The sequence below is a fragment of the Mobula hypostoma genome, chromosome 15 (assembly GCF_963921235.1).
Source record: "Mobula hypostoma chromosome 15, sMobHyp1.1, whole genome shotgun sequence".
Taxonomy (NCBI): Eukaryota; Metazoa; Chordata; class Chondrichthyes; order Myliobatiformes; family Myliobatidae; genus Mobula; species Mobula hypostoma.
In genome coordinates, this window is record NC_086111.1 from 18,776,564 (window position 1) to 18,803,170 (window position 26,607).

The window sequence follows — 26,607 nt, forward strand, 5'->3', positions numbered from 1 at the left end:
GAGTGTCCTGACTAACTACATCACCATCAGGTATGAGAATTGCAATGTATCTGACCGCAAGTTCCTGCAAAGGATTGCAAGGACTACACTGGGGTCTCTCTTCCAGCCTTCAGAGATAGTTATCAGGAGCGCTGGATGTGCAGGGCCATTACTACTGCCAACGAACCCTCCACATCCATCCAACAATCTCTTAGACCACAGGCAGGAGGTACCATAGCATTAAGACAAGTACTGTTAGGATGGGAAACAGCTTCTTCCCCCAGGCCATAAGACTACTGACCTTCTTGCCACCAACTGGGTCTCATAGTGTATGAAGCGCCCATAGCATTATAATGTTTACTGTTCAACTTCTGTCGTAAATCCACCTTATTATTTGTAGATTTATTTGTGGTAATATTACTTATGTGTTGTGTATGTTATATGAACTGTGATGAATGTCGTTTCATTTGGCGGTATGCATATGTATGTTTAAATGGCAATAAACTGAATTTCAACTTGAACTTGATTCTTCTTTCATCCATGTGCCAAAGAGTTAACATATCTGCCTCCACCACTACCCCAGGCAGCTCATTCCACACACCTACTATTCTTCTTTTAAAAATCTAATCTCCAAGATCACCACCTCTACTTTCCCCTCATATTACTGAATTCTGTCCTGGGAAAAAGTCCCTGGCTATCCACTCTATCTATGCATCTTATCATCTTGTACACCTCTATCAAGTCACCTCTCATACTTCTTCACTCCAAAGAGAAAAGCCCTAGCTGACTCAATCTTTCCTCAGAAGACATGCCCTCTAAAATCCAGGAACTTTGGTAAATTTCCTCTGCCTTCCCCAAAACTTCCAGATCCTTCCTATAACGAGGTAACCAGAACTGAACACAATATTCCAAGTGTCGTCTAATAGAGCTGTGATGTTACCTTGCAATCCTTCAACTCTATCTCCCAACTAATGAAAGTTCCAGTCCTGAAAATGATTCTCGACCTGAAATGTCGACTGCTTATTCATTTCTGTGAATGCTGCCTGACATGTTGAGTTCCACAGCATTTTGTGTGTGTTGCTTTGGATTTCCACCTTCTGCAGAATTTCTTGTGTTTACAACATACGCCTTCTCAGCAACTCTATCAGCCTGTGCAGCAACTTTGAGCGATCTGTGGATGTGCACCCCAAGATCCCACTGTTCCTCCACACTAAGAATCCTGCCACTAGCCCTGTACTCTGCCTTCAAATCTGACCTTCCAAAGTGAATCATTTCACACATTTTCTCGACTGAACTCCATCTGCCACTTCTCAGCCCAGCTAAGCATCTTATCAATGTCCCGTTGTAACCTACGACAACTTTCAACACTACACACATCATCAACCTTTGTATCATCTGCAAGCTTACTAACACACCCCTCCACTTCCTCATCCAAATCGTTAATAAACATCATAAAGAGCAGGAGTCCCAGAACAGATCCCTGAAGAACACCACCGGTCACCAACCTCCAGGCAGAATACACCCCACAACCACACAAAATTATAAGACGAACTTATACCCTTTGCTACACTTATTCCAGAGAGTATCACCCAGCATTATTGTAGGAGAGTTGACACAACCACACAGAACAGATTGTTGCATAAATCTTGTACATGCCCGAGTCATTGCAGTTTGAGAGATTCAGGTACGGTGCTCCTTATACAATTGACAGAAAGACCAGAATCAGCTCGCACTTACATTTTTTTTTAATGTTAGAGATATAGTGCAGAACAGGCCCTTCCAGTCCAATGATCCCAAATAGCAACCCTCCTACTTAGACCCAGCCTAATCACAGGACAACTTACAATGACCAATTAACCTATTAACCAGTACATCTTTGGAATGTGGGAGGAAACCAGAGCACTCATGGGAAGGATGTACTAACTTCTAACAGATGCCATTAGAATGGATCTCTGATGCCATGAATTGTAATAGCATCACATTAACCACTATGCTACCATGGCGGAACACTACGATGTAGTGCTTTGAACGGTTGGGCACAAAACATAATCAACTCTTGCCTGAGCAGTGACTTGGATCTGCTCTAGTTTGCCTACCATTACAAAAGATCAACAGCAAATGTCATTTCACTAGCTCTTCACTCAGCTCTGGAACATCTGTAGACTGAAGATGCATTCATTAGGATTCATTTAATTGACTACAGCTTCGCATTCGATGATCTCAACTCTTCAAAACTAATCAATAAGCTCAAGACCTGGACCTTGATACCTCCCTGTGCAACTGAATCCTTGATTTCCTCACCTGCAGAACCCAGTCAGTTTGACCTGACGACAGCAAGGTACATCAGCACAGGTGCACCACAAGGCTGTGTGCTTAACTCCCTGCTCTACTCGCTTTATAGGTTGTGGCATGGTAACAAATTGCAAATGTTACTCCACTCTTCAAGAATGGAGGGAGGCAGAAAAAAGGAAATTTGCCAGTTAATTTGACCTCAGTGGTTGGGAAGAAGTTGGAGTTAATTTTTAAAGATGAGCTTTCAGGGTACTTGGAGGCACATGATAAAATAGGCCAAAGGTGGCATTGTTTCCTTAAGGGAAAATCTTGCCAGACAAATGCTGGAATTCTTTGAAGAAATAACAAGCAGGATAGACAAGAGAATTGGTGGATGTTGTGTGCTTGGGTTTTCAAAAAGCCTTTGACAAAGTGTTGTTCACGAGGCTGCTTAACAAAATGAGAGCTCATGGTATTACAGGAAAGATACTAGCATGGATAGAGGATTGACTGATTCACAGCAGGCAAATACTGGGAATAAAGGAAGCTCTTCTGGTTAGCTGTTGGTGATGACCTGTTCCTCCGTGGTCAGTGTTGGGACCACTTCTTTTTATGTTATATGTCAACGGTTTGGATGATGGAACTGATAGTTTTATGGCCAAGTTTGTGGCCAATATGAAGCTATGAGGAGGGGCAAGTGGTGTTGAGGAAGCAAGGAGACTGCAGCGAGGCTTAGAGAGATTAAAAGAATGAGCAAAGAAGTGGCAGATGGAATAGAGTGTTGGAGAGTGTTTGGTAGAAGGAACAAACACGTATTTTCTAAATGGGCAGAAAATTCATAAATCCGAGGTGCAAAGGGGCTTGGGAGTCCTTGTGCAAGATTCCCTAAAGGTTAACTTCTAGGCTGAGTTGGTAGTGAGGAAGGCAAATGCAATGATAGCATTCATTTTAAGGATGAGAATATAACAGCAAGGATGTAATTTGGGGGCTTTAGATTAGATTAGATTAGATTAGATTCAACTTTATTGTCATTGCGCCGAGTACAGATACAAAGCCATTGAAATGCAGTTAGCATCTAACCAGAAATGCAAAGAATAGTGTTATTTACAAAATAACTGCGAATAAAAAGTAAGTGCTACAGCACACCAATATATAAATACTGAGACAGTACAATATGGGTGCAATACTGCTTAGCGCTGTGATGTGAGGTTCAGTAAGGTCACAGCCTCAGGGAAGAAGCTCTTCTTGTGTCTGCTGGTACGGGAGCGGAGGCTCCTGTAGCGCCTACTGGATGGAAGGAGAGTAAAAAGTTGATGGTTAGGGTGAGATGCATCCTTGATAATGCTTTTTGCCCTGGCCAGGCAGCGTTTATGGTAGATGTTCTCAATGGTGGGCAATTGGGTGCCAATAATCTGCTGCGCAGTTTTCACCACACGCTGGAGTGCTTTGCGGTCTGATACGGGACAATTGTCATACCACACTGAGATGCAGTTGGTGAGTATGCTCTCAATGGTACAGCGGTAAAAGTCCATCAGTATCCTGGGACAGAGGTGAGCTTTCTTGATGCTCCACAGGAAATAAAGGTGCTGTTGCGCCTTTTTGATCAGAATGGAGGAGTTCAGGGACCAGGTGAGATCCTCTTTAGTGTGGACACCAAGGAATTTGAAGCTTGATACACGCTCCACTACAGCTCCGTTATTGTAGATTGGGACTTGAGTGTGGCTCCTAGCACACCTGAAGTCCACAATGATCTTCCTTGGTCTTCTGGGTGTTAAGTGCCAGGTTGTTGTCGGCACACCATGCGGCCAGGTGCTGGACCTCGTCCCTGTGAGCCGTCTTGTCATCCCCTCTGATCAGGCCAATCACTGTGGTGTCGTCTGCGAACTTGATTATGGAGGTAGAACCATATACAGGGATGCCGTCATAGGTGAAAAGGGAATACAGAAGAGGGCTCAGCACACAGCTTTGAGGCACGCCGGTGTTCAGGGTGAGAGTGGAGGAGGAGAGGTTGTCTAACTTAACTGATTGGGGTCTGTTAGAAAGTCCAAGGTCCAATTGCAGAGGGATGAGCTGATACCAAGCTCGCGAAGTTTGGCAATCAGCTTGGAGGGGATCACAGTATTGAATGCCAAACTGGGTAAGGAACTTACAAGGTACTGGTCAGAACACACTTGGAATATTGTGAGCAGTTTTGGGCCCCTTATCTAAGAAAGATTGTGTGACATTGGAGAGTTCACGAGAAAGATTCCAGGAACGAAAGGGATATAGTATGAGGAGCGTTTGATGGCTCTGGGTCGCTACTCACCAGAATTTAAAAGAATGGGGGGGGGGGGTGGATCTCATTGAAACTCAGCAAATGTTGAAAGGCCAAGATAGAGTGGATACGGACAGGATGTTTCCTACAGTGAGGGAGTGTAGGACCAGAGGGCACAGCCTCAGAATAAGAGGAATATCCACTGAGAATGGAGATGTGGAGGGATTTCTTTAGCCAGAGAGTGGTAAATCAGTGGAATTCGTTGGGTGTATTTAAGGTGGAGGTTAATAGGTTCTTGATTAGTCAGGGCGTGAATGATTACAGGGAGAAGGCATGAAAATAGTGTTGAGAGGGAAAAATGGAACAGCCACGATAAAATGTCGGAGCAGACCCATAGGCCTAATTCTGCTCCTATACTTTATGATCTTTTGGCCTTGTGATTACTTGTTTGTGTGCAGTTCTTCATTGACTCTATTGTGTTTCTTTGCATCTACTGTTAACGCCAGCAAGAAAATGAATCTCAAGGAAGTAGATGATGACATGTAGGTATTTCGATAATAAATTTACTTTGAACTTTGATCTCTGACATGTCATGAAATTTGTGTTTTATGGCAGCAATTACTACAAGAAATATTTACAGTGGATTCTGGTTAATTGGAACACATCAGAACCAGTACATTTTGGCCCAATTAGCTGAAGTTTCATGGAAATAGTTTAAAAAAGGCCAACTATCGTATAACTGAGTAACAAATTATGTATTTAAATAAATACAAAACAATTAGAATACTACCAATATTACTACAGTACTATAAAACTGTGTACTAGTTCTTAATTGTTATAAATGGACGTGTGAAGAGTTATAGTGTACGCTGCTTTCTTTAGATTGACTGTAATTGAACAAAATCTGAGCAGGCCTCTAGTGCAGATAATGGACTGCTTTCATTGCCTTCCTGCATGTAGTGTCAAAAATCACTGGTTTTAAATTCAAAGTTCATTTATCTAAGTATGTATACAGCATACTACTTTGAGATTCATCTTTTTGCAGGCAGCATAAAAACACAAAAGAACCCGTAAAATGAAAACCCCCACTCAACAAGACCATAAACACTCAATGTGCCAAAAAAAACAGAACGCGCAAACAATAAAAAGTAAACAAATCATGGTCAAAATAAGTAAGCAAAACAACAAGGAACATGAACTACAGAGCCCCGAAGCGACGCCACAGGTGTGGATTGCATTAAGCACTGAGGCAAGTGAAGCCCACCTGAAAACCCGATGGCTGTAGAGCAACAACTGCACCTGAACCCGGTGGCAGGGGGGGCCCAATACTCCCGCACTTTTCGCCTGTTGGTAGCAGCGAGAAAAGACCAGCCAAACGCAGTCAGACAGCACTGAAAACCTGTTTGTTTATCATTCTCATACTCAATGATCTTAATCTTGCTCAATGCTTTAAACCGCATGGAGTAATGGAGCCAACTAGGGTTTCGTGTTTCAGCATTAGGCACAGCGTACATCCCCGGCAATGGTTGTAGCCGCATGTGGCTGTAGCGAATCCCCCAGAATATTGCAGAAGCACCAAGTTGTTCAGTCGGCCCAAAATATATTTGTAAAAGGGAAATTACAGACTGCAATCAATCACAGTTCAGAAGATGATGATGAAGTATATTTAGGAGAAGAAGAGTAGTATACTTCCAAGAAGTAAGCTCTCAGCAAGATGTCACTATTGGTCACCGGCACCATCTTGTTAGAACAACACATCAGTCTGCCCAAATGAATAACATAACAAAAGCATACACAACTGATGCTAGTTGGGAACTTCTTGGTAAAAGTCTCCTTTCCCAATTAAGCGGCATAGTTCACAAATAAACTAAAGACAGCATGATATTTTTCTTGTCTATACAAAATAGAGTGCAAAATAAAGAGCAAAATTAGTAAGGTGGTGTTCATAAAGCGGTCACAAATCTGATGACAGAGGGGATGAAGCTGTAACAGTGAGTCTGTGTCTTCAGGCTCCTGTACCTTCTCTTGCCAGCAATAAGAAGAGGACATGTCCCAGATGGCTAAGGTCCTTTATGATGGACGCCGCATCGCCTTTTCAAAATATCCTTGATGGTGGGGAGACTAGTGCTCACGATGGAGCTGGCTGAGTTTACAACCCTCTGGAGCTTTTTCCGATCCTGTGCAGTGCCCTCTCCATATCAGGCAGTGATGGAACCATTTAGAATGCACTCCACACTGACAAAGGGGTGCACGAAGAAATCTTACTGATCCATGCCCAGATAATGACAGTACCATAATTTCATTTCCCCAAAAGTGATGGAAAGTTGAATTACTTAAGTTAGGGTATAACTTGACTAAACACTTGCATTCACTATGATCAAGCGAGACATTTACCATATTCACTTCATTAAGACCCATAGACAAGGGTTTCCTTCAAGATTGTACAAGTATGTTGTGCTCTAAATACATTGATGAAAAGTCATTATACGTTTTGTTCAACAAGGTTCTCCATTTAATTAATCAGTTCACACTGCACAACAAACTTTTGCTCCTTAATATTATAGGAAATATTGAGGAGCAAAAGGTTTAATGTGCAGAATGCAGAATTTTTTTAAAAAATCATGAGCAGGTAATTTGGTCCCAAGTCTGCTCTGTGATTCATCAAAGCCATGGCTGATGTATCCCAATGCCACTTCCCTCCAGTATCCCCGCATTTCTTAATACCCTTAATATCTGGAAACCTTTCATTCCACACACTTCTGGGGTAAAGCTTGCAACTTCTGCATGAACAATTTTCTTTTCATCTCAATCCTACACAACCTCTCTCTTACTCTAAGTGTTTGCTTGTTAAGACACCCCAATCAGCAGAAACAGCCCTGCAAGAATTCTGAGATCCCCTCTGATTCTACTAAACTCAATAAAATACAGGCTTAATCTACTACATTGACCCAATTCCAATCTATGTTAATTAACTGATTTGGTAGTTTATTATTGTTATATGCACATACGTAACATTTCATCACGTTAGTGTATTGAGGTAGTACAAGGGAAAACAAAAACTGAATGCAGAATAAAGTCTTAACAGTTATGGGGAATGTGCAGTGCAGGCAGACAATAAGGTGCAAGGTCATAAGGCAGATTGTGAGGTCTTGAGTCCATCTTATTATACAAGAATGCTCAATACTTTATAACAGCATGATAGAAAGATTGATAATAATAATAATAATGATAATAATAAGATTGATGTTCCAAGTTACAGATAAATAAAGTAAGCCAAGAGGAAGTTCACAATATTTGGATCAGTTTCATCAGAAGGTTCAAAACTCCTATGATCAGAAACAATAGGAGTCATACCTATACATCACACATTGGTAAGATATACTGTTACAAAGCAATCCTTAGTAGTACTGATAAGATTTGATCCCATTACCTGGTGTGATTTGACGGCTCGTGCCAGTTGGGGTGCCAGGAAAATGTCTTGCTCATTTGGAGGATGATTTATGTTGACAAGTACACGGCCTAAATCATCTGGCTGGTTCAAGGCATCATTCACATGAGCACCATTGCTCTCCTCGTTCACCTCCTCTTCATTGCTGGATCCACTATCAAGAATTTGGAGTGAGTCATCTTCCCCTGAACTCAGCTCAATCACATCTTCCAAGCCAGAAAGAAAAATAAGGTGATATGTCAAATAAGGCATTACTACAAAACGGGAACTGTTTGCTTTAACAGTACGTAGATGCTAATTCAACAGATAATGTTGTTCTTTCAACTGAATCAAATTAGGTTTAATATCACAGGTATATGTCGTGAAATTTGTTGTCTTTGCAGCAGCACTGCATTGCAATACATAATAACAGAAAAAAGGCGAATTACAGAAAGTATATACAGTTGCAAGAAAAAGTTTGTGAACCCTTTGCAATTACCTGGTTGTCTGCATTTATTCATAAACTGTGGTCTGATCTTCATCTAAGTCACAATGATAAATACAGTCTGCCTGAACTAATAACTCATAAACAATAGTAATACTTCTCATCAATACTGAGTACTCCATTTAAACAATCACTGTCGAGGTTCAAAAAAGTATGTGAACCTCTGAGGTAATGCCTCCTACAAAAGCTATTTGGAGTCAAGTGTCCCAATCAATGAAATGAGATTGGAGGTGTGGGTTGTAGAGGTGACCTGTGCTAAAAAAAAGACACACAAAGTCAGGTTACTGAGAGTCTGCTTTTCTCAAGAAAGATCTGTTTATGTGCACCATGCCTTGATCAAAACAACTTTCAGAGGACCTTAGAAGAATTGCAGACATGCATGGAGCTGGAAAAGGCTACAAAAACATTTTTAAAGACCTGAGTTTTCACCAGTCTGCAGTAAGAGAAATTGTGCACAAATGGAAGAAATTCAGTACTGTTGCTACTCTCCCAAGGTGTGGGCGTCCTGTAAAGATCACACCAAGAGCATTACGAATAATGCTGAGGGAGGTGAAAAAGAACCCAAGGACAACAGCAAAAGACCTGCAGAAATCTCTGGGACTTGCTAACTTCTCTGTTTATGTGTCCACTATAAGCAAAAAAAAGTGAACAAGAATGGTATTCATGGAAAGACACCACGAAGGAAACCACTGCTCTCGAAAAATAAAAGCATTGCTGCACCTCTCAAGTTTGCAAAAGACCGCCTGGATGTTCCAAAAGGCTTCTGGACAATGTTCTATGGACAGATGAGACACAGTTGAGTTCTATTAGAAATGTACACTGACTGCTATGATTGGAGGAACAAGAGCACATGGTGGGAGGAACATCATGGTTTGAGACTACTTTGCTTGCAATCGTTGAGGGAACAATGAATTCAAAATTGTATCAAGACATTTTACAGGAGAATGTCAGGGTAGTAGTACCCGAAGCTTAATAGAAGGTGGATGATGCAACCAGACAATAATCCAAAACATAAGAGTAAAACAACAAGAAGATGGTTTAAACAGAAGAAAATTTGTGTTTTGGAAAAGCCAATCCATTTGAGGGCTGTTCATCAAGGTAGACCAGAAATATTGATGAACTAAAACAGTTTTGTCTGGAGGAATGGTCTAAAAGTCCTTTTCACCATTGTGCAAGTCTGATCAGCAGCCACAGGAAACGTTAGGTGGAGGTTATTGCTGCTAAAGGAGGTTCTATCAGCTATTAAATAGAAAGGTTCACATACTTTTTTTCAGCCTGGGCTGTAAATGATTAAACGATGTGTTCAATAAAGCCATGAAAAGTACAATTGTTTGTGTTAATTAATTTAGGCAGATTGTGTTTGTCTACTTTTGTGACTTAGGTGAAGATCAGACTACTTTTTAAGGGTAATTAATGCAGAAAACCAAGTAATTGCAAAGGGTTCACAAACTTTTTCTTATAACTATTTATATACATATAAATAAAATAGAAATAAGTAGTGTGAAAATAGTAAGGAGTGATTGCAGGCATATTGTCAATTGTCTACAGACATCACAATGCTTGGGCAAAAGATTGGACAAGTGGGGCCAAGATTGGACAAATACACTTTGACTTCCTTTCTTACCATTTTTCTTGCAGCTTTTTGTCATTTAATTCAACGTACTGGAGCAGTTCAGAAAAATAGAAGTATCTTAGGGAAACAATGCAAGCAAGATTCACTCATTTGATGACAAAATTTATCCAGACTCTCATGGCTTTGAAACCATGCCCTAATGTGAATTTGTATCTATTTTGTGGGAAGTACATGTATGGTGCAAAGGAGGGGGAGAAATTATTAGCATAAAAAAGATCCACCTATATTTGTTGCTCTCACCATCTTTTGCAGCTCTGTGTACTCTCCCTGCATCATCTTCACTCCCACTGCTTATGTCCACACAGATGACCTCCGATTTGGAGAGTCTTGGTGGGGCAGACAGAACCTCATCTGCTTTCTGAATTGTTTCTTCTGGAAGGACAAAGTTGTAGAGTCAATGCAACAGCATTTTTTCATTCCTATGTTGTTGAATTCAACATGTCAACAGATCCTGACCCAAGTACTCAACTCTCCATGAAGTCCAGGCATGACCAATACTGGGAGAAAAGTGCATTCATAAATGACTTCTCAGTCTTACAAAACTGATATTTCACTGATACATTGTCTCAACGCTACATCTAGAGACTATAAAATAGTAGGATACTTGGTTCCAGTGAAGCTGACACCTTTTAAACACCTTTACTAATAATGAACATAACATACATACTTCATGATTATTTCAAAAATGTTTATTGAAATGTGAGTAAATAAAATTAGTCAGTTTCACAGGGCATAAGTATTTCAGTACCTTTGATAAATCACAGAGTCAAACAGCATGGGAACAAATCCTTCAGCCCAGCTGTTCCATGCTGAACAAGATGGCTCAACCATTGGTTGTAAACCTATCCAATCCATATACTCCATCATTTTTTTCTCCAGTCCTGCTGAAGGGTCTCAGCCCAAAAGTCGTTTGTACTCTTTTCCATAGATGTTGCCTAGCATGCTGAGCTCCTCTAGCAGTTTGTGTGAATTGCAACCCATATACCCGCGTAACTGCCTTTCATAAGCAGTTACTGTTCTTGCATCAACCACTTTCTCTGGCAGTTGATTCCAAATAGATATAACCTTTATGTAAAATAAAAGTTATCCCTCAAATTCCTCTTAAATCTTCCCATTCTCACCTTACACCTATGCCCTTTAGTTCTTGATTCTGTTGAAAAAGACTGAGTGAATTCACCTTATCTATGCCCCTTCATAAAACCATGTCTTAGTCTCATACACTCTAGAACAAAACCCTAGCCTGTCTAACCTTTCCCCAAAATGGAGTCTCTCAAACCCTGGCAGCACCCCTGTAAATCTTTCCAGTTTAGTAACAGCGTTCTTCTATCAGTGCGACCAAAACTGAACACAAAGCTTCAAATGCAGTCCACCAGCATCCTATACCACTATACCATGACCTCCTAACCTTTATTCTCAATGCCCTGTCCTATGAAAACAAGTGTGCCTAAAAGCTTTCTTCACCACCCAGTCTGCCTGTGATTCTACTTTTAGAGAATCATATACTCCAAGATCCCTGTTTTCTACAAAATTTACCAGGACACTGCTTCTCACTGTGGAAGTCCTACTTAGATTTGACTTTAAAAAATACAATAGCATGCACCTATCTGACCTAAACTCAATTTGCCATTTCTCCATCCACTTACTCAGCTGATCAAGACTCTCTTTAATTTTTGATAATCTCTTCATTGTCTACTATACCACTTATTTTAGGATATACAACCTACTTACGGCCCAAAATGTTGGCTATACTTTCTTCAATAAATGTTGCTGGCCTTCTGAGTTCCTCCAGCATTTTGTGTGTGTTCCACCTATTTCAGTTTCATCTGAAAACTTACTAACCAAGCTTTGTGCATTCTTATCCAAACTGTTGTTATCCAAATACGTGATAAAAACATTGGCCCTGCTCCAACCCCAAAGGCATACCATGCTCACAGCCTCCACATATAAAATCACCCTCTGATTTCTACTATCCAATTGTATCCAGCTCCTCCTGGATTCTATACCACCTAACTTTATGGAACAACCTACCATGTGGTTTTACTGAAGTCCATATAAACCATGTCCACTGCCCCATCCTCACCACATTTGTCACCTCCTCAAAAAAAACTCAAATCAAGTTCAGAAAAATAATCCCCCATGCATAAAGCCGTGCTGACTACCCCTAATCAACCCCATTCATTCCAGATGTACATATATCTTCTCCCTAAATTACCCCCAGTAACTTTTCTACCACAGATTTATTGGCCTAGAGTTCCCAGTTTTTCTTTGCTGCCCTTCTTAAATATTTGCTACCCTTCAGTATACTAGCACCTCACCCATGAACAATGATCTCAGTCAGAACTCCCACAATTTCTTTTATAGCCAACTACAATGTTTGGATGTACCTGGGGGTTTCTTTTAAGGGGATTTCTTCCCCTTAATAAGAAATAGAACACTCTCTCCTCTCTTTTCTCAGCCTCTATCCCTACAGCACCTGTACCCTCGAACATTAAGCTTCCAGTCTTATCCATCCCATAGCCATGTTTCTGACAGTGGCATCAATTTCTTAGTCGCACATAGTGCCATCGATTTGGATGGAATGCTAGTTAAATAGGAATATGCTTAAAGCAAATGCAGATCTAGCTTAAATAGAAAATGCTTATGGTACTGAATTTTATCTGTGTATTAACTGTGTTTATATCTATATATACTAATTATTAATAATGTAATCCCAATAGCTTTGTACCAATTCTTTGTAATGTTTGAGAATTTGGTATTAATAAAAAGATTGAAAAAGAAAATAATTTTATCATGCACTAGCACTTCTACTGAGCCTATGTGCATGCATAGAACAAAAAGCATCGCCACACGACCCAACACCCATCTTGTGGAAAAATCAATTAAAAGAACTGATTAATAAATATTCCAGAGAGGGACGCAGCATAACCATTTCTAGCTATCTACCCTGTGTGCATAACTACAGCAAGTGAAATGCTTTGTGAGGCCCAAGGGGTTTATTGTTTAGCCCTCCTACACTTCACTTCCTATGGACCTGACATGTTAAAATACGTTTTAACTGGCTTAAGGGCAAGGGGATAAGAAAGAGTATCAAACTGTATAAAGAAATCATATTTGTATAGTTTTGTTTTTAAAAGTACATTTGCTTACCTTCATTCCAAACAGGTTCATTTTTTAAAGTTTGGGCGTTAGACTCTGAGGATGGTTAAAAAAATAGATTTTAGAAACATTTAAAACTTAAGCCGATTTAAGATTATTATTTTAGCACGATTACATTCACTACTCAAAATCCCCTGGGCTTGAGGCCCACACTCTCTGTAACATCAACCTGGACTGACTCTCAGCATTCTGTATTCTATTTCTGGCCCCATCCATTTCTAAATCTCTGACTATCAAAGCACACCTGGGATTACCTCCTGGTAAGCTTTCCCTTTTAACATCTGCTTGTCCTATCATCTCATTTACAATAACAGTAATTTTGTTTTAATAATGCACCAATGAAGCATCTGGTAGAATTTTACTATGAGACCTTTATACATTTGTAATATTGATGATCAGGTATCTGTTTGAAGTAAATTTAGAAGAAATGATCAAGCCAAGAAAAGTTAGAATTGTTCAATGCTCACATTGAAAGGGATGGAATAAACCACTGCCCACCACATGACACTTTCCTATGTGACTACAGGCCATGCAAAACCTGTCCTTGCATCTCTTCCCTCTCCATCAAGACTCAAGTCTTTCCAGAAGCAGCAACTCTTTCAATCTTGTGAACTGCATTTCATGTTCAAAATATGGTCTCTTCAACATTGAAGAAAACAAAGATAGGTCGCTTGCTTTGTGAACCATTAGTGTTCCACAGTGAATCTGAGTTTCTGTTTGCACAGCATTTGCATTCTCCATCCAACTCTGAGCCTCCAACATGGCCTTCACCAGTCTTTCATCTAATCACCAGCCCTTCATCGTTACTGAATAAAATCCTGGAACTTTTTTAATACTTCATTTCTTATTTAGAGATACAGCATATTAACAGGCCTTTCTGGTTCAATAAGCCCATGCCCTCTAATTACACTCATGTGACCAATTACTCTACTAACCTGCATGTCTTTGAGATGTGGGAGGAAACTGAATCACCCAGAGAAAACCCACTTGGCCATGAGGAGAATGTACAAACACCTTACAGACAGTGAAAGAATTGAACCAGAGTTGCTAGTGCTATAATAGCATTACGCTACCATGCCTCCCACTTAACATCCTCCAGCTGCCACAATATGGCCCACTGCAGGCATAAGGCAAAATACCTTATCTGATTGGGTAGATGGCTACTATCAGGATTCAATGTTGAATTTTCTAGACTTTGGCCATTTTCTCTTTTGCCTTTCTGCGTGCCTGTGATTTTGGGTAGTTTTTCGTAACTCACTTATATAACAACATCTCACATCCCTGCTATCAGCAACACTTAATGCAGACAAAATAGCACAAGCTGTAACAGTCATATCTACTATTTCGTCTCATCCTATCAGAGATATTCCCTCCCCAAACTTCCTCTGAATCTAATATGTTTCAACTCTTGCCCAGTTCTGATAAAGAATTTCAGACTGTGAATGTTAACTCTATTACCACAGATGCTAAGTGACCTGTTGACTATTTTGGTATTTACTATGAGGTTAACATCTTAATCATGTGGACCAAGCACGAAACAAAACCTTGTCATGTGAAAATTTCCTCAAGAACACGCAAACAAGTAAATAGACTAATTTGGCAGACTATTATCCTAACCTTACCTTGTAATAGTTCAAATGGCAAGGTGGGTAACACAAATTCCTTCCTTTGTTGCTCGAGCCTTTTTAGGCGCTCTAATTCTTCCTGTTGTGCTGCTTTGGTTCCAGCTTCAAGTTGGTCCTCCCGTAGTAGCTTTCTGGAACACCAACAAAAAAAAAATCAGACATGGGTTCAGAGAACATAGTCCACACTTGGCTTATAATCCCAAGAATAATCAATACACATCACTGTAAAAGTGAATGTGGTTAAACAAAAACTAAACCCCAATTAATCAAACTATGACTTCCTGATGTTGCTCCAATAAGGGAAAAAAGAAATGAGTGTTCAAATAAAGCCAGCAATATCATCCATCCTGCTTGTGGACTGCTTGCCCCACTATATGCAGCACCCACCCTAGGACCCCCCAGGGCTGTGTGCTCAGTCCACTGCTGTTCACTCTGCTGACCCATGACTGTGCTGCAACACACAGCTCGAACCACATCGTCAAGTTCGGCGATGACATGACCGTGGTGGGTCTCATCAGCAAGAACGAAGAGTCAGCATCGAGGTGCAGCGGCTAACGGACTGGTGCAGAGTCTCTGAATGTGAACAAAACAAAAGAGATAGTTGTTGACTTCAGGAGGACACGGAGTGACTACTCTCCACTGAACATCGACGACTCCTCCATAGAGATCGTTAAGAGCACCAAATTCCTTGGTGTTCACCTGGCAGAGAATCTCACCTGGTCCCTCAACACCAGCTCCATAGCAAAGAAAGCCCAGCAGCGTCTCTACTATCTGCAAAGGCTGAGAAAAGTCCATCTCCCACCCCCACCATCCTCACCACATTCTACAGAGGTTGTATTGAGAGCATCCTGAGCAGCTGCATCACTGCCTGGTTTGGAAATTGTACCATCTCAGATCACAAGACCCTGCAGTGGATAGTGAGGTCAGCTGAGAAGATCATCGGGGTCTCTCTTCCCGCCATCACAGACATCTACACCATACGCTGCATCCACAAAGCAAACAGCATTATGAAGGACCCCATGCACCCCTCATATAAACTCTTCTCCCTCCTGCCATCTGGAAAAAGGCACTGAAGCATTTGGGCTCTCATGACCAGACTATTTTCTTCCCCCAAGCCATCAGACTCCTCAATACCCAGAGCCTGGCTTGACACCAACCTACTATACCCTCTACTGTGCCTACTGTCTTGTTTATTATTTATTATTATTTATTGTAGTGCCTGCACTGTTTTGTGCACTTTATGCAGTCCTGGATAGGTCTGCAGTCTAGTGTAGTTTTTGTGTTTTTTTTCTTACGTAGTTCAGTGTAGTTTTTGTATTGTTTCATGTAGCACCATGGTCCTGGAAAACGTTGACTCATTTTTACTATGTTCTGTACCAGCAGTTATGGTTGAAATGACAATAAAAAGTGACTTGACTTGACTTGGCCACTAGACTCAAAAAAGTTATCTCTCCCAGCTGACAGGCTGATCAACACCTCCATCCATTAACCCAACCCACCACCATCACTACATACATATCACCGAGTGTCACTTTATGTACATTAATCAATGTATAGAACAGTTATTGTACATTGTGGTTTATAGGATTGCTTTCACATTTATAGATATCGTGTATTTTTTATTGTATTCTTTATGATTATCATGTTTTTATGCTGTATTGGATCTGCTGTAATAACCATTTTGTTCTCCTTTAGACTTATGTACAAGAGAATGACAATAAATAATCTTGAATCTTGAATATCAGTTATATTGTTATTGGACATCTAAATAGAAATTGGCAGGGAGGACACCAGACTCATTACCTGTGTTGGTACTAACTGTTATTGGTTGAGTCCCATTAAGCACTCATTAATTGTCTGATCTACATTTAGATTTTGTTGTGCCCTTCATATTTTGTCCCCTACACCAAATAAGAAAGAACATAAGCCTTAACAAGTCTGTATTTCCTTATTTTCTATTTACCTGGGTCTGCCTTTAATTTCCTTATACTCTGTCATCTCTATATAATTATGTAAAACTTTTACTGTCACCTTTAACATCTCGGTCAAGGCTTTGCTCACATCCTTCTTTTATCTTGATCCAATCTCTTGCCTTGTTCATTTATTATAACTACACAAGTGAAACTGATGGGGTACGTTCTGGTTTTCTATTACACTAAATAGCTCATCGAAAGATTTCACTGAGGTGCTTGGTGTAACACTTAAGTCTGGAGTCTTTAACAGTTCACCATAGTTTAATTCATTTGTTACTTCAGACAAAATTTGTTCATATAAATGATTCCCTTCACCATAGGGCATTTCAGATTAAGTACTACAGGTCCACAATCCCTTATCCGAAATTCTTGGGACCAGTTGCATTTTGGAATTCAGTATTTTTTGGATTTCAGAATCCCTCCTTATTAGTTCTGGGACCCCCCCCCTCCCCCCACCAACGGATACCAAAAAACACGTATGTTCAAGTCCCTTATTTAACCTGTCTCAGTGTGGGTGGACTTTAGGACCCAGCGGAGCTCCGGACCTACGCACATTCTCCCGTATACTTTAAATCATCTCTAGATTACCTATAATACCTAATATAATGTAAATGCTATGTAAATAGTTGTTATACTGTATTTAGGGAATAATGACAAGAAAAAAAACATTCAATAAAACATAAAAATATACAGCTTCAGACGAACCGAATCAAACACATGGTAAATGACTTATTGGAATAAATGTAGAACGTCACTGTCACTATAAACCTTCAGTAACTTGTCTTTCTGTTTCTTTAAATCATATACAATGGTAGTTCCGACACCATATTCTTTAGTAAGATAACACACAGACACACCACGATCAAGCTTCTGCAATAACTCTACTTGTTGCGTTATTGATAATGATAGCTGCTTCTCTTTTTCTCATTGTTACCCACAGAGGTATCTGCAGCTCTTTTTGACACTTTCACAGTGAAATTAAACACAAAGTCAACAGTGAACACAAAATATCAGCGAACAGCAAACGCACATGTAACCAGTACGAGCGCTGAGCCACAACTGACATCTGGTGACCTCTGCTAATGCTGCCACCTCACACTTGAGTGACATCAGCTATTGGCGAAGAAAACTTCGGTTTTCAGAACTTTTTGGATTTCAGAATTTTGGTTAAGGGATTGTGGACCTGTATATGGTCACAATTTGAAAGCAATCTTTTTACTACTACTTTATTAACTAATCACCTGGGTATCAGTTCCATTCCAGACTTCAGCCCATAACCATGCTACAAATTGTTAGCAATACGTAAAGAACATAAAAATAATAGCAGGGTAGGCTATCTGGATGTCAAGGCTGCTCTGCTATTCAATTAGATCATGGCAGATGTGACCAAGGACTCGGTTCCATGTACCTGGCTTTTCCTCATAAATATTAGTTCCCTTGCCATGCAAAAATCTACAGTATGTCTTAAATATATTTAATGAGGTATCCTCTACTGCTTGACAGATTCACTACTCTGAGAAAAGTAGTTCCTTCCCATCTTCATTATAAATACACTCCCCAGAATCTCCTAGTTCTTGTCTCACTACCAGTTCAACAACTGTTATGCCTATATCTCACCTATGCTTTTCAGAATTTTATATGTTTCTAAAAAAAAACCCTCTCGTTCTTCTGAATTCTAGTAAGTGTGGTTCCAGACAACTTGATCTCTTCTTGTAGGCTAACCTCTGCATTTCCAGAATCAACTCTACTGCCTTCAAAGTTTTTCTCAAGTAAGGACAGCACAAGTGCACACAGTACCCTGTAGAGGTTAAAACATAGCCTTCCTGCTCTTAAATTCAATCCGTCCAGCAATGAAGACCAACATTCCACTTGCCTACTCAATAGCTTGTTGCACTTGCAAACCAATCTTTTGCAATTCACGTACTAACACTCCCAAGTCCCTCTGCACAACATCACACTGCAATCTTTCTGCATGTAAATAATAATCTAAGATTCTATTTTTTCCTTCCAAAGTGGACCTTGCATTTACTGCCTTTGTACTTCATCAGCAGCCCCCTGCCCACTCACTTATCCTATTTATATCACACTGCAGACTCTTTGCATACATTGCACACTGTGCTTTCCCACTTGCTATGGTGTCATCATGGGTACAAGATCCCTCTTCCAAAGCATTAATGTAAATTGTGAACAGTTGTGGGTCCAATACAGACTCCTGTGGAATCCCATTCACCACTGACTGCCAACCACAGAAACACCCATACAGAACGCAGAATACATTAAGGATGAAATGCCATTCTTCATGGTTCATACAGCACATATTTTTAATTTTATGTATCACCCTGAGACCATTTTCCTAGCAACTTAGTTGGACAGAAACTCACTAGTCCATCATTACTGAATAAAATCCTGGGACATTTTACTTAGTCACTGTATCAGAATCAGAATATATCATGAAATTTGTTACTTTGTGGCAGCAGTACAGTGCAAGGCTTAAGAAATACTGCAAGTTACAATATAATACAAATGAAAACCACATAAGAACCTGGGCCTTAGCACTCAGATCTGCAGCTGGATCTTCAATCAACTTCCTCACAGACAGGACCCAGGCTGTAAAAATAGGGGACAAGCTCTCCTCTACAATCACTCTGAGCACCGGTGCCCCACAAGGCTGTGTACTCAGCCCCCTGCTGTACTCACTGTACACCCATGATTGTGTAGCCAAGTTTCCATCAAACTCAATATATAAGTTTGCTGATGATACAACAATTGTAGGCCGTATCTCGGGTAATGATGAGTTTGAGTACAGAGAGGAAATTAAGAACCTGGTGGCATGGTGCGAAGACAATACCCTATCCCTCAATGTCAGCAAGATGAAGGAATTGGTTGTTGACTTCGGAAGGAGTAGCAGACTGCACGACCCAATTTACATCGGTGGTGCGCAAGTGGAACAAGTCAAAAGCTTTAAGTTCCTCGGAATCAATATCACAAATGACCTAACTTGGTCCAACCAAGCAGAGTTCACTGCCAAGAAGGCCCACCAGTGCCTTTACTTCCTGAGAAAACTAAAGAAATTTGGCCTGTCTCCTAAAACTGTCACTAATTTTTATAGATGCACCGTAGAAAGCATTCTTCTAGGGTGCATCACAACCTGGTACGGAAGTTGTCCTGTCCAAGACCGAAAGAAGCTGCAGAAGATCGTGAACACGGCGCAGCACATCACGCAAACCAATCTTCTGTCCGTGGACTCACTTTACACCACACGCTGTCGGAGCAGTGCTGTCAGGATAATCAAGGACACGACCCACCCAGCCAACACACTTTTCGTCCCTGTTCCCTCCGGGAGAAGGTTCAGGAGCTTGAAGACTCGTACGGCCAGATTTGGGAACAGCTTCTTTCCAACTGTGATAAGACTGCTGAACAGATCCTGACCCGGATCTGGGCCGTACCCTCCAAATATCTGGACCTGTCTCTCGGTTTTTTTGCACTACCTTACTTCCCATTTTTCTATTTTCTATTTATGATTTATAATTTAATTTTTTAATATTTACTAATTTTAACTATTTTTAATATTTAATATTTGTAATCCAGGGAGTGTGAAGCACAGAATCAAATATTGCTGTGATGATTGTAGTACCAATGTATGTTCTACGTATGTTCTAGTACCAATTGTTTGGTGACAATAAAGCATAAAGTATAAAAAGAGGAATAATGAGGTACTAATACAAATGAAAACTGCAAAAGAGGAATAATGAGGGACCGTTGATGAACTTGTGGACTATTCAGATATCAGATGGCAGAGAGGAAGAAGCTGTTCCTCCATCACATAGATTTCAGCGATTCAAGAAAGCAGCTCACCACTGCCTTATCAAGCCCATTAACAGAGGCAACATGATAGTCTTTCAGTAACAAACAGATTCCAAAAATGAAGAATGAAAAGAAGAGAAATTCTGAAGATGCTGGAAATCTAAGCAACACACACAAAATGCTGGAGGAACTCAGCACACCAGGTAGCATCTATGGAAAAGAGAACAGTCGACATTTTGGGCCCAGACCCTTCCAAAGGACAGGACTTCTCCGGTCCTGAAGGGTCTCGGCCCAAGACATTGACTGTAATGAAGTTTAAAAGTGTTTTTCTACATTATACAAGTGCCCAAAAGTTAGCAAGTGTATTCTAACCATTTTTTCTTCCAATTCAGTTCTATTCCTTTCATTGTTATGACTTCAATATCAATACTTTAGTATGTTAGTGCTAAATTTAATTTATTGCCTCTGTTATGAAAAGCTTTCAATAACTCTTTTCCTAGAATTGTCTAACACCCACTATTTTCCTTATTTTTAGTGAAGTCATTGAACAGAAACAGGCCCCTCATTCCATCTAGTCTGAGCTGAACTATTATTCTGCCTAGTCTCATCAACCTGCTCCAGGACCATATCGCTCCATACCCCTCCCATACATGTACTTATCCAAACTTCTCTTAAATGTTGCAATCAAACCTGCATCCACCACCTCTGCTGGCAGCTCTCTCCACATTTGTACAGTCCTCTGAGTGAAGATGTTCCTGCCCAGGTTCCCCTTAAACATTTCACCTTTTACCCTTAACTAGTGACCTCTAGTTCTAGTCTCACCAAACCTCGGCGGGAAAAACCCTGCTTGCATTTACCCTACCTATACCCTCATAATGCAGGATTAGCTTGTACTTGGAAGTCTACAATCTTGACATGGATCTAATCACAAACACTGAACACCTTTCTCTGTCCCAAGTCTGAAGGCACACATTTCAATTATCATTTCCCTTTTCCTACAAGATTCTCATCCAGCTCCACATTTTGCCCTGCAGCTTTCAATTCTACATCACCTCTTCAAAACACTTTTGTTAATTCAAAAATTCCGGCTGTTGTTTCACCATGCACTTTACCTGTGCTTTCCTTAAAAGGCATCTTTATTTTACTATTTAGTTTTTCAGGATACTGGCGTTATTATCAAGGCCAGCATTGATTGCCCTGGAGATGATGGTGGCCAGCTACTTTCTCGAGCCACTGCAGTCCTTCCGCAAAATGTACTTCCACTGCTGTTGAATGGAAAGTTCCGGGAATTTGACCCAGAAAACAATGAAGGGACCAAAATTTATTTCCAAATTCGAACAGTATGAAACTTAGAGGGGCCCTGCAGTGTTCGTGTTCCCAAAGTGCTAACTGCCCTTGTCCGTCGCTGCAAATGTTATGGGTTTGGAAGGGCCATTAAGAGTACCCTGAGCAGGCTCCAGTCTATTTTATGGATGGGACACTGTTGGAGAGGAAATAAATGTTTAGAGTGGTGAATGAGATGCCAACTCTGGTGGGCTGCCTCGCCATATAAATGTCAAACTTCTCATTCACTCAACCAGGAAAGTGGCTAGAATTCCACCATGTGCTTGACTTGTGCTGGTAGAGTTAGAACACAGAGCATATAACATTGCAGCAAAGCCCTTTGGCCCATGATGTTGTGCTGACTTTTTAAACCTACTCTATAATCAATCTAACTCTTCTCTGCATTTTTCTATCATCCATGTTTTTAATGTAGCTGCTTCTACCAGCATCCCTGGCAGAGTGTTCCACACACCCACCAGTGACTGTATTAAAATCTTACCTCTGACATCCCCCTGCACTTTCTTCCAATCACCTTAAAATTATGCCCCTTGTATTAGCCCTTTCCACCATGGATATTCACTCTATCTACTTTTACTTATAGGTGATGTTGCAACTCTAAAACACACACACACACTATTTGTTACAATCCAATGAAATTTAGGGAACATTGAGTACTACGAGTAGCAAGTTTGTACAAGCATATGACTCAAAGTTGATGGTTAAAATGCTCCCCTTTCTAACATGTGTTCTCCTGTTGGATTTCATATTCAATCATTCAGAACCTAATCTTTCTGACTAACACACACCTGTACATCTCACAGGACAATTCAATACTCAGACTTGCACTGACATTCAATAAGATCATGATGAATCTTATCTCTAACCTTGGATCATTCTCCTACCTGTGATATAATTCACAATGTCCTTCTAGGTGATAAACCTATCACAACATTACACGAGTCAGCATCCTCATCTCCTAGGAATAGAGAATTCCAAAGATCAACAACCATTTGGACATAAATTTACTATTTGTGATATTATGTTATTTTTAACTCCCCCCAGTATTGTTAGGAATGTTTTTAGTGTGTTCAATTGTGAAGAATAAAGCAAAAATTTAGCCTAAAATCTGCTCTTTCCTTGTTCATTAGTTACCGTTTCAGCTATGGGACCATTGGTTCACTCTCTTCCTCTTGATGTACAATCCTTTCAAGTTTACACTCAATATACTTATGCCCACTTTTCCAATTTTGAAGCCAGCTTCTAAAAGTTGTCTCCAACGGACTGCCCTTGCTTAAATTCTAGCTTCTGACTTCGGCTTGTGACCTGTAAATCTCTTGCGAAATTCTATTCCATGATCACTTGACCTCCTCCAGAAATCCTTTACCAGCTGGTCCTGTCTCATCACACATGGCCATCTTTGGGCTTGCTCCCAGTTCTGTTCACAACACTTTGTCCAGGAAACTTGCCTCGAATGCCCTCAATGAACTTGTCCTCAAGACTGTATGGGTTGCCTAGTCTAGATGGAATTAGTTCCCTTCAGCATTGCTGCATTGCCTTTGTTGAAGCTCCTAATATTTCCCAACTAGCATTCTAACTCTGTAGCTGTTGTTAGAGACCATAAAGACTACTCCCATAAGGCTTTCCTAATTATTATCTCCAAAGCAATACCACTGCTTGATCTTCCAAAGCCAAAATCATTTCTCCATACAGTGATATTATCCTTTTCCAAAACTTGTACTCATGTAGTCAGTTCTCCACTATAATATGCAATCAATGCAATAACTGTCAGATACAACTATTAATTTCTCTTTGTGATATTAACTTATCTATCTTATAAATACGTCACACATTCAGACATTAACAATTTTCTCTGGTTTTTAATATGGGCTTATGAGAAAACAAAACAGGTCAGCCAGAATTCTTGCTGTTTTTGACTGCATAGTGATTAAAGATCAGTTAACTGTTCCAGATTCCAGCATTTGCAGTCCCTTGAGTCTCTTTGTGATTAAAAATCACACAGCTGTGAACAATGGATAGACAAACAATTTAGTCTGGTCACATATTATGACCAGTATGAAACTCACTCTGGTGATCCATACAAACACATGCAGTTCTTACATTCAGCCCTTTACCTCATCCACCTATCTTGATCTCCCCCCTACCTCACCCAACTGGTTTCACCTATCATTTGCCAGTCCGTACTCCTTCCCCTCCCCTACCTTCTTATTCTGGTTTCTTCCCCCTTCTTTTCCAGTCCTGATGCAGGTTCGCAGCCCAAAACATCGATTGTTTATTCTCCTCCATAGATGCTGCCTGATACATTCAGTCTCTCCAGCATTTTGAATTTGTTTACTAGTGAAAGTAGTTTTGAAGTTGTGAATTTAATGTTCTGATCAAGTTCTACAACAAAACTGGTAATATTGCTCACTGTCACTGCTGGATGATATACATATTTTATTTCAAAATATACTTTATTCAAAAATAAAATTATATACAATAAACCATTCAATGACTCTCAATCCTTTGCATACATTTCCCTTATGGTCTCTAGATATCCGTACTTTTGGCCACCCACATGGCACTCCGTTGGTTCACCTTCCCACACCATTGTTGAGGGGTATACTCCCCGCCACCCGACCCCTGCCACTCCCGCAGGAGAAGAACCCTAAACTGTGGTCCTTCCTCACTGGGCCCTTGCGGTGGTTGCACCAAGTTTCAGTGCGTCCCTCAGCACGTACTCTTGCAGCCGAGAATGTGCCAGTCGGCAGCATTCTCCCACGGACATCTCCATGTGCTGGTAGATCATCAAGTTTCGGGCCGACCAAAGAGCGTCTTTCACCGATTTGATGATCTGCCAGCAGCACCGGATGTTGGTCTCCGTGTGCGTCCCCGGGAACAGCCCGTAGATCAGAGAGTCCTCTGTTACACAGCTGCTGGAGATGAAACATGATACTAGCCCATCCATCCTCCTCCACACCCTCTCTGCGAACTGACAGTGTGCAAAGAGGTGGGTCGCAGACTCCTCCTCACTGCAGTCCTCCCGTGGGCAGCGGGGTGTGGAGGGGACATTCCAGGTGTACAGGAGGGATCTGACTGGGAGGGCCCCTCTCACCGCCAGCCAGGCAAGGTCCTGGTGCCTGTTGGTGAGGTCTGGCGATGAGGCATTTTGCCAGATAAACTAGACAGTCTGCTCAGGGAACCACCCCAGTGTGTCCATCAAGTCCTTCTCCTGCAGTGCCTTCAGGACATTATGTGTCCACCACTGCCTGATGGCCCTGTGGCCAAAGGCACTGACCTGAAAGAACTTTTCTACAAAGGACAGGTATGGCGGCAACGACCAGCTGACTGGGGCGTTGCGCGAGAGTGGGGCCAGACCCATCCTTCGTAGCCAGGGCAACTGGTAGAACCACATAGTGGTTCTTGGTGCCCACATATCTGGGTTCTACATACAACCTGATGCAGCCACACACGAAGCTGGCCATCAGGGTGAGGGCAACATTGAGGACATTCTTGACCCCATTGTCCAGGGACTTGTGCATGACGGTTCATCTGACCCGCTCCATCTTGGATCCCCAGACGAATCTGAAGACAGCTCGGGTGATTTCCGAGCTGTAGGAGCAGAGGACGGGCCACACCTGCGCCAAGTACAACAGCCCTGAAAGCACCTCACACCTGATGACCAGGTTCTTGCCCGTTATCGACAGGGAATGCCCTCCCCACAGTCCCAGTTTCTTTTTCACATTGGCAGTCCGCTCCTGCCAGTTCTTGTTGCATGCCTCGGCCCCTCCAAACCAGATCCCCAACACCTTCACGTGATCAGACCTGATGGCGAAGGGGACACTGGATCGGTCGGGCCAGTTGCCGAAGAGCATGGCTTCACTCTTCATGTGGTTGACCCTGGCCCCTGACACTAGCTCAAACTGTTCGCAGATGCTGATCAGCCTGTGAACTGACCTCGGATCACAGCAGAAGACAGTGACGTCGTCCATGTACAGGGAGGTTTTCACTTGGGTCCCTCCACTGCCTGGCAGCGTTACCCCTCTTATGCCCTCATCCCTCCTGATGGCTTCAGCAAAGGGTTCTATGCAGCAGACAAACAAGACAGGGGAGAGGGGACACACTGCCTGACTGAAGACCTGATGGGGAAGCTGTCTGTTTCCCACCCGTTGATCTGGACTGCACTACGGATGTCTGTGTACAGCAGTCTGATCCAATTCCGGATTCCTTCCCCAAATCCCATTTTGGAGAGCACGTCCGCTATGTACATGTGCGATATTCTGTCGAAGGCTTTCTCCTGGTCCAAGCTGACCAGGCAGGTGTTCACCCCCATCCTGCATGTAGGTGATGGTGTCCCTCAGCAGTGTGAGGCTGTCTGAGATCTTCCTGCCCGGTACAGCACAGGTTTGGTCCGGGTGGATCACCTGTCCTAGAGCAGATATGACACTGTTGGCGACGGCCTTGGACAGCATCTTGTAGTCCACATTCAGGAGAGAGATGGCCTCCAATTCCTAATGTCCTCCCTTTCCGACTTTTGCTTGTACATGAGGGTGATGATGCCCTTCCTCATGGATTCTGACATGCTGCTGGCCAGAAGCATAGCGCTGTACACTTCCAGCAGGTCTGGGCCCATCCAGTTCCACAGAGCCGAGTACAACTC

The 26,607-nt window shown here is 41.5% G+C and overlaps 1 protein-coding gene across 4 annotated transcripts in view; it reads right to left on the reverse strand.

Moving 5' to 3' along the window:
• rad54l2 (RAD54 like 2) overlaps positions 1 to 26,607 on the reverse strand; it is a 227,155-nt gene that overhangs the window by 63,374 nt on the left and 137,174 nt on the right. For all 4 annotated transcript variants that reach the window (XM_063067816.1, XM_063067815.1, XM_063067817.1 and 1 more), the window contains 4 exons: positions 14,848 to 14,981; positions 13,217 to 13,261; positions 10,310 to 10,441; positions 7,935 to 8,158 (listed from right to left, as the gene is read on the reverse strand). In XM_063067816.1, the coding sequence (XP_062923886.1) occupies positions 7,935 to 8,158; positions 10,310 to 10,441; positions 13,217 to 13,261; positions 14,848 to 14,981 (535 nt within the window). The remainder of the gene's footprint in view (positions 1 to 7,934; positions 8,159 to 10,309; positions 10,442 to 13,216; positions 13,262 to 14,847; positions 14,982 to 26,607) is intronic.